General features: G+C 40.7%; 1 protein-coding gene across 1 annotated transcript in view; it reads right to left on the bottom strand.

Moving 5' to 3' along the window:
• SFMBT1 (Scm like with four mbt domains 1) overlaps positions 1-8,322 on the bottom strand; it is a 32,848-nt gene extending 24,526 nt beyond the window's left edge. Inside the window, exons 1-2 of the mRNA XM_009945917.2 lie at positions 8,295-8,322; positions 1,856-1,950 (exon numbers count right to left, since the gene is read on the bottom strand). Of these exons, the coding sequence (XP_009944219.1) occupies positions 1,856-1,950; positions 8,295-8,322 (123 nt within the window). The remainder of the gene's footprint in view (positions 1-1,855; positions 1,951-8,294) is intronic.
• Between the last annotated feature and the right edge of the window lie 287 nt (positions 8,323-8,609).

Raw genomic sequence — 8,609 nt, forward strand, 5'->3', positions numbered from 1 at the left:
AACGTGCAGGCAACCATTACCAGGGTCATCCATGATCCCCTGGGCAGCGTCCCTGGCACCCCCAGCACCCAGGCCAGCTCCCCATGCCAGGGTGCGCAGCGTGGCCAGCTGAGCTCACCAAGCGCAGCTCCTCCACCGTGCTGCCCACGAGAGGGCACCCAATGCAGCAGAAAAGGACTGGGTGACACGGCTAGGCTTTGCCCACACCTGCTCACTAAAGCACCCTCCATGACAGCGTTATTTGCACCAGCAAAACTGCATCGTGTTCTACACATGCAGGGAATAATAACAATAAAAAAGGTAGATTTTGTTTTTAAACCTAATTGTATTTTTACTGACCACAGCCACAGCAGTAAGACCTCTTGTTTGACAGCCGAGTTGGCAAAGAGGGGAGTGCAGGGGTAACAAAGTCATCCAAAGCGTGTCTCCTGCCGATTAACAAAATACAGCTGCAATGTTAATTCAGTTGGCCACCACTGCAAAGCTGGCATTACAATCAGTTTGTATAATGCCTGAGCTATGATAGCAAGCTGCTTTAACAGAGATCACGTAAGGTAAACCACACCAGAGGAGCAGACAGATGGCTCCTCGCACTACTACAAAATGCCATTGCTCTGATTCCATACTGCTCCCTCAATGTGGGTGCACGGACACCACCACTCTGAGTAAGCTTGCTCTTGCTAGAGCCTTAGTACACTAAGAAAAAACAAAGCAAGCATAGGCCTTTCACCTTCAGAAACGAGATATCTAAATGTTTATTTTGAACAAAAAGCTTATAATACTTCCCAGTGTACAGAAATTCTGCAAATTCCACATTTACTGTGCATCTTTATTATTAACACAACTGCAGTATTTTGATAGATTCTTTGATGTTTTGCACTTCTGCAGGTTACCTTTGGACTCAAAATGCTTTGTGATGCTTCACAAACAGACCTCAGTTTGTTTTCCTGCTGATTTAAGTCTCCTGTACTGAAAGTGGTGATACTGGACCCAAAAGCCCAAGCACCACGGAGTGCTTTCCAAGCAACGGGCCACACACAAGTCACTACCCTCACTGCCATGGTAAAAGACCCACAGCCAGTCTTTGAAAGGCTATTAAACAGTAACTTTAATAAAGCATTGGGTACGGATACAGGCTGGCAGTCTGGAAGGTGTTTCAATTGTTGGAAGAGATCCAAGACGTTTGAAACCAGCTCTATATAGCTCACCTTCACTGATGACCCAGTACAAGAAGGCAGACTTCAGATCTCACCAATGGGACAATACGCTCCAGAATGTTACCAACAAACATTCGATTAAAGATATCCAAGGGCATAGACAAGGGCTTATCAAGTCTCCATCCTATCCATTAAGCCTGTGATTGACAATTATCCTAATCATTTTTCTACCTACTACAGTCAAGGGTTTGGTAGAGCTATTATTTTCTCCTTGGACTCTTTTAAGAGCCACCACTAAACCTTCTTTGAGACCACATTTGAATTCTGCTGTTCAAGAGCTATGCCACCAACTTTCTAAAGCTACCTCTTCCATAGCAGTTGTTCAGTAGCAATCACCAAAAGAAGAAAGAGACTGGCCAGTTTGGGCTTCCTAAGAAAAATCAAGCTTATCTTCTGGTGCAGAAGAGACTAGGAGCCCTTTTCAGCACTTGTGAATGGGATTACCCTGTGCTACATACAGAGATGATGACAAGAAACAACACTTAAAGGTGAAATTCCTCATTTCTCTTTGCTCTAAGAAACACGATTCTAGTTAGTCTTCCAGATTAGAGAGCATCAGCTCATTCAAAGAAACCCTAAACATTCAGTGTATCAAAGAACAATGTAGATGATAAGTAAACACACACTCCTTTACTCACATGTTTAAAAGATCCATGGGGGGCTGCAGTTGCTCCTGTGTCTTCTAGATACTCATCCCAACTGAATTCCATTTCCTCCACGCTGGAACCAGCATCTGGAAGAGAAGCCAAATACCTCTTATTTAGCAACCTGTTGGCTTAAGTTTTAGGCTGCTAAGAACTACAGCAAAACCCGCTTGAATTCCAATGACTGACTACAGAAGTGCGCAACGAACTTCAGTTATGCATTTCAACACAGAGACAACACTATTTAGGCTTTCTTTGTCTGTGAAGGGCACTTTAAGTTGGATCTGGTCTTAAATGAGTAAGATCCTGAGGATTTTGGTTATGCACAGATTGTTCATAATTTGTGAGAGGAGAACATAGAAGAGTTCTGAGCACACTGGACCATTGGTGTACTAAATTAAAAAACACCCAGGAAACAGCAATACCAATAGTAGGAGCTTTGAAAAGAAAGATGAAAAAAAAATGAAACGTGACTCTCCTCTTTTTGAAGTTAGATAGTATTTATTTAGATGTTATAAAACATTAAAAGCCCAGAGAAGGATTCAGGGTAGTTCTGAAGCTGTGTCAAAGGAAAAGAGCTTGAGACACTATCGAAATCAAGAAAACTCGAAATAGTCACTTAAAGTATCTCATAAGGTGTAACAGCTCCTTTAGACCAAGAAAATCTCACTTCTGCATGCATTTAAAGCAAAAATGTGCTAAAACCACTCAAGCCACAAGTTCAAAACTCACTCAGGCTATTAGAGAAGCCACACTACAAATTAGTCAGATTTTCTATTATTATTGTCAAGCCTCTCCCCCATCCCTGGTTTCCCCTTCAGTTCTTACCTCACTTCCCCACTCCCCTCCTATTCTTGTTTTCTCCAACGTGTAACCTGCTCTGCTGAAAAGACACCACAATCAACACAGGTTGGATTTCAGGTCCCCTATTTAGTTCTGCACACAGCCACACTATATTTTTCCTCCAGGCACAGCTGGGATGACCAGGGAGGGTCCTACCTCAGGCAAGCTGCACTTTTAACCTCAATGCACAAACTACAGCTTCAGGTTCAGCAGTGAAAGGAGTGGCAGTGACATGACATAAAAGTAAAGCTTTTTGTTTTCACTTTTAGATCGCTTCTACCGTATGCACCGTAGATGTCTTTATGATCGAACACAAGAGATTTACATCTCAGTACCGGGAAAGCCGATATCTTGTTTATATTTGAAAACAGAGAAATCTCCCTGTATCACAAGCACAGGAAGAGCTCAGCAAAGGTTACAGAATACCAACATTTCCTACGTGCTCAACCTTTCTTAGGACAGGTGGTAACTGTTCTTTCAAGTAGTAGCATGAGTAGGAAACATTACACATCCAAAGAAATGAATGAAATACTATTACATGCCTTTATCAGACACGTTAGCATGCTGACAACCTGCTAAGTATGCTTCACAGCAGTTCTTAGTCCTCAAATAGAGAGGGGCAAATATTTGCCCAAAAGCCTGAGCTACGCTGAATTGTCTTATAAAACCTACAAGTAGGTTCATTTTATCTTCAAACTGATTATTAAGCTCATCTTTAACTTTTCATTTTAATTCTAGGAATTATCATTTCCCCAAATCTAGGAATTATTCAGTTAGCTTTTGTTTGCTAATGACAGTGTCTGTTTTAAAGGCAGCTCTTATCTCTCCCAAATCAAATTTCATTTTGCTATTCTTAAACAACCACAGTTGGTTATATCGGCCTTCCATAAGCCTCAGAGCTCAAAAAATTCAGAGCTTGAATATCACCATCACTTTTAGCGGATAATTTTTAACTTACTGAAGAAATAACCTGGAAAAGGACAGAAGTAAGAAATTTTATTTTACACATTTTTGAGGGAGCAAAGAGATAAAGGCACAGACCACAGCTGTTTGCAAATTAGGATAGAGCAATCAAAGCTTTGGCTGCAAGTCACTCTAAGAAAAATAAAATTTCATTGCAAAATGTTGTTTAAACAGATTAAGATTTCTTAACTCATTAAAACAGCATTTTACGTTAATATAACCATAAAAACGCTTAAGCTCACAGTTGCAGAATCAAAGTGGGAAGAAACATCACCTCGAACACAACATCTATGGTCAGTCAAAACCAACAGCGAGCTTTGTTTGATTTTTCTCCCACCTAGAGAAAGTCAGCTCACTCGCCCAGCTGCTCAACAGCAGCAAAACCCCTGCTTTCATCCAACTCCAAAAAGCACTTTGTATGTAAAAAGCACTGCTTGCAATGTCTAATGTATTCCTGTTTGAAGAGAACCATAAAGCAACATGGTTGCTCTGTGCTTTTTAACAAGTTTGAAAGCCAAGTAGATCAACCTGGGAATACCACACAGACCTTTCGGCTTTCCAGCCGTGCTCTTCTCCGAGCCACTTGCAGCACCAAGTCTTCAATAACGTGTTATCATCAGATAACTGTCTAAGGGGCAGTTAAGCTCCTTAAATGAGGCACAGGTCACTTAACACACTGAAAGGGTCAATTAGTAACTTATGCTGCCACTTAATTGCTACAAGAAGCTCCTGAGAAAGCCAGTTTGTATGCTGCTCCAGCCACTCTTTTCGCCTCTAACTACAGTTAAAACTAGTTCCCAACTGGATCAGAATTACCACAGGTCCTTTGTGACCCCATTCATCCATGGTCTCTGCAGTGTGTATGCTTTCATATCCAAAAGTGCTCTTTCCTTCCAGGTCTGCGCTGTGGTGAGAAGGGCTCAGATTGCTTTTCACCGTGCAGTGCCAAATCTCAGAGCACACCCAGAAGATCTCTTGCAACTCATTTTTCATAGGGGGAAAAAACCAACAAACCACATCACAAATTCCTGTCCAACACTCACTGCACTCTTCCTGCTTTATTTTAGCGAGTTCCACTGAGTCACAGGGATTTTTTTAAAAAACTTCTTAAAAAAGCACCCAGAACTTTTGCTGTTCTGTTCATTCCTAAGAGTTCAACTCAGCTTGCATTTACACTTTACTAAGGTTTCAAAATTAAATGGGACTAGGTGATTAGCCTCACACTTAACCACTGAGCATGCCGTGCTGGGGAGTTCAGGTGCTTTCCTTCCTTTAGGTAGCTGAAACAGCTGAGGGCCATGCTTAGCTACAGGATTTAACAAATCTATCTGCTGCTTCTCATACACGGCCCTACCACAATATTGCAGGTTATTTAGCGCAGCAATTACTGAATCAGTGTGGAACGTGAAAAGCTCATTGACTAAAGCTCCAAGCAAAAATGCTGTATGAAGTTTCATAGTGAGAGCAGTAAATCAGTTTTTTAATTGTGGCATGCAGTAGGGCTATATAAACCATGAAAAATCTCAGAAATCAAGTACTCATTTTTTGACAACTGAATGCAGAAACACTCCAAGAGTGTGGTGAAGGACCATCCCTCTGGTAAGACTCACACTAGCTGGGAAAGTTTGACAGAATTCAATCACTTTTCTGGTTTTATTGGCAGGACAGCAGCAGCAGAGCAGGCCCTGTGTAAATCAAGCCTTCGATCTAGTTTGTTGGTAGTTTTTGCAAGACCCTATTATGCAGCACTGTCCTTGCAGGTTAGCACATCCTGGGATACACAGAGGACCAGTTCAATGAAGCTACATTCCTGAGGGGCCATATGTCTGTATTAAACGTCCTGATCAGTCTGAGTTCAAACTACTCAATAAAACCTCAGACATTTACACCAGAAATTCTTACTACTGTGAGAAAACTTGCAAATTAATGACAGATGACAATGAGCAACCCCATATTTAATGCATTTAATCATAAAGCACAATTTATTAATCTAACATTGCATGGGTGTACATATATGTATGTTCTCTGTTTCTCCCCATATCCTTAACTGCTACAAGTCCTAAACGAATTAGGCTTTCTACTACAGAGAGACATTTTTCTGCATTAGCCAGGATGACTGAGCCACACAGTAGCTGAGTGGCAAAGCACAACTTTGGCAACAGCAGGGAAAGAAACGAGATCATCTCTGAGGCCTCGCCATACAACTAGTTTTTGTCAGTAAAGCTTTCAAATCAAGCTAACATTTTCTCAAGTAAAATCTGAGACGTGCCCCACAGAGGTTCTCTGGAGAATGCTCATCCACTCTGGAAGAGAGAAAATTGTCTGCAAGAATATTAGAAGTTTCCTAGGTAGGCGTATCACTTCCTATTTATCACTATTTCCACTAGCATTACTGTGAACACTAACTCTTCCTTTCTGAATTTTACCTTGAATTATGTCCTGCTGTTCTCCGATACATACAGGAAGAGAAAGAATACTGAATTGTATCATTTGGACACAAGAAGGTAGTGAAATATTAAAGACATTAGCCCTTAAAAATACGTGCAATGGAAACAGTCTACACCAAACTGTTTTGATCTTTGGATTCAACTTAAACTCCCACTGCAAATAATTTTCATGCAACTTTAATGTGATTTAGTGGAAGACTGTCATATTGAACATTTAAGTACATCACACTGAAGTCTGCAAGACCTTCAATTAAGGATAACCTAAAGGTTTCTCACTCTGAAACTTAGATATATTTCAATCTGATTTTAATAACAGTTAATCTTTTCCATCTATACCAGCTGCAAGACCATGAATAAATAAAGACAGGTTGGAATTTCAGCAGCTGAGAAAGGCTGTGATAAGAATTAAAGTTGTCTTTTCCCCTTGTGTTGCAGGAGAGCATCACAACCAACCTTGTTCACTGTCTGGCTTCTTGTAGGCAGAGAGCCTGTACGTTAAAACCTAAAAGGCAGAGGGGAATCTCCAGAAACTACTAAAAATCACCAAATGGAAAAAATTACACCAGTTAAAGAATATGAAGGGAATGTTCCAGTAGTGGTTGGGACTGGTCTAACTCAAAGCACTTCAAGAAACAATATTAGAGGGCACAACAAAACCAATGGGCTTATACTTACATGGGTAGCACTTGCTGGAAACTATCTTTGAACTCAGCAAGTACAGCTCTCTTCAGTTATTGTTTGCTTTTCACAGCCACCTGTACTCAAATCAGGCACAAAAAGGATGCTCAGGGAAATAGCTGTCGAATAATTTCAAGACACTATCAAACCCTTCCTAGCTATCCAAAAGCACACAGAGACAACTGTGTGACCTCTCATACTTTTTGAGGAAGATGGAAAAATTACAATAAAGGTTTTAGTACAGAGGGATGTGCTATCAGCCTGTGAACACCCCATCACTGACCATGTATACATCATCTCACCGTTCTCAGCTGCTCAGAGCCTCTTCTCTACAGTATACAACAGAAGTTAGCAGCTTCCACTAGCACGGGAAACAGTACTTGCATGTGCCTAGAGACATTCTGCATATTTGCACATGTTGCTTTTTCTTGCTTATTTGAGGATGTAACGTTGACAACAACTTGACTGATTGGCTATAATTAATAATCAAAAAGTATATTTCAGCATCATAAAGCAGATAGCATTCTGTTAAAAGCACTGTAGAATAAAACCATCTTTAACATTTCTTCAGTAACACTGACAGCAATTAAGACTTCCATGAAGTAAAGGTACAAAACCTAACAATAGCAAATTGTCCTACAATAAAAGCTGCTTGTGGGTCAAGTACCAAAGTAATATTCAGATAAAATCCTAATCCAATTGTTTACACTGGTAACTACAAATTAAAACTTACTTCATATTAACTGTACCAACACAATAGGTAAGGACCTCCTCAAGAAAAAGCAACAACCATGGCAGGCAAGTCAGAAAAGTAGATGGTCCCTACCCTCGTACGGGTGTACAATCCCAGAACTGTTTCAGAAAGCTGTCAGTATCCCCAGCAATCCCAGACTGACACTCTTCTCAGCCTGGTGTTTCAAGGTGAGTCAAAACCTGAGCTAACTTATCATAATATACCACTCTGCAGCAGGTTAGGAGTTGATATCCCATGCCTATCAAAGTATGCACACCAAGGCACATCAGAAAACCAGGACAGATTACAGTGGCAGCAAACAACTTCAGTTACCTGACTCTTTAACCCAGCAGCACAACCTTGTAAAAATATTAAGAACAAGATGAACTCAAGGACAGAACAAGATAATATTAACAACTTTGACAGACAAATGCCTTAAAATAGCAGTGTTAAAGACACTGAGCTTTTCATAAGCCCATCTCATAGTGGTACCACAACAAAGAAAGATGCAGCTTCTTAAAAACATAATTACTAAGGCAGGTCAGATTTTGTTCTCCTTTAAGCAAATGATACACTCTGCTTTTGCAGTAACAAACATAAGCCCCACAGCCAGAATCTATTTCACAGTCACTGAAATCTGGGTTTCTCCCTGTGTATAGTACACAGCAGACACATGCACTATGAAAAATTCACTGTGCTCATCTTTGTTGCATCTCGCTTGCCAAGTTTTTTGAGAATCATTAGACAGGGAGCTCATCGGGACTACTACCTGCATCATACTGCTGTTCTCCATTCATCTCCACAGTAGCCCTGTTGTTATTTAGAGCAGCCAGAAGCAGGGGAATCGAAGGCTGTCACGGTTTGGTGGTCATGAGTTGCCTCCCGCTTTCAATTCTACTGGCAGCCAGGACATTCAAGAAGGGACCCTGAAAAAAACCTGAAAGGAACAACTGATAAGAAAATCTTTACCGGATTTTAACTACTTTTAAGATAGAGGAAAAATATTACTCCAGCAATAAGCCAAAAACCTTAAAGCAAACGAGGGTATCTCACTGCATTTATTTGTGTTTAGCTATTCCACACC

This window comes from Leptosomus discolor, chromosome 9 (assembly GCF_034619465.1).
Source record: "Leptosomus discolor isolate bLepDis1 chromosome 9, bLepDis1.hap2, whole genome shotgun sequence".
Taxonomy (NCBI): Eukaryota; Metazoa; Chordata; class Aves; order Leptosomiformes; family Leptosomidae; genus Leptosomus; species Leptosomus discolor.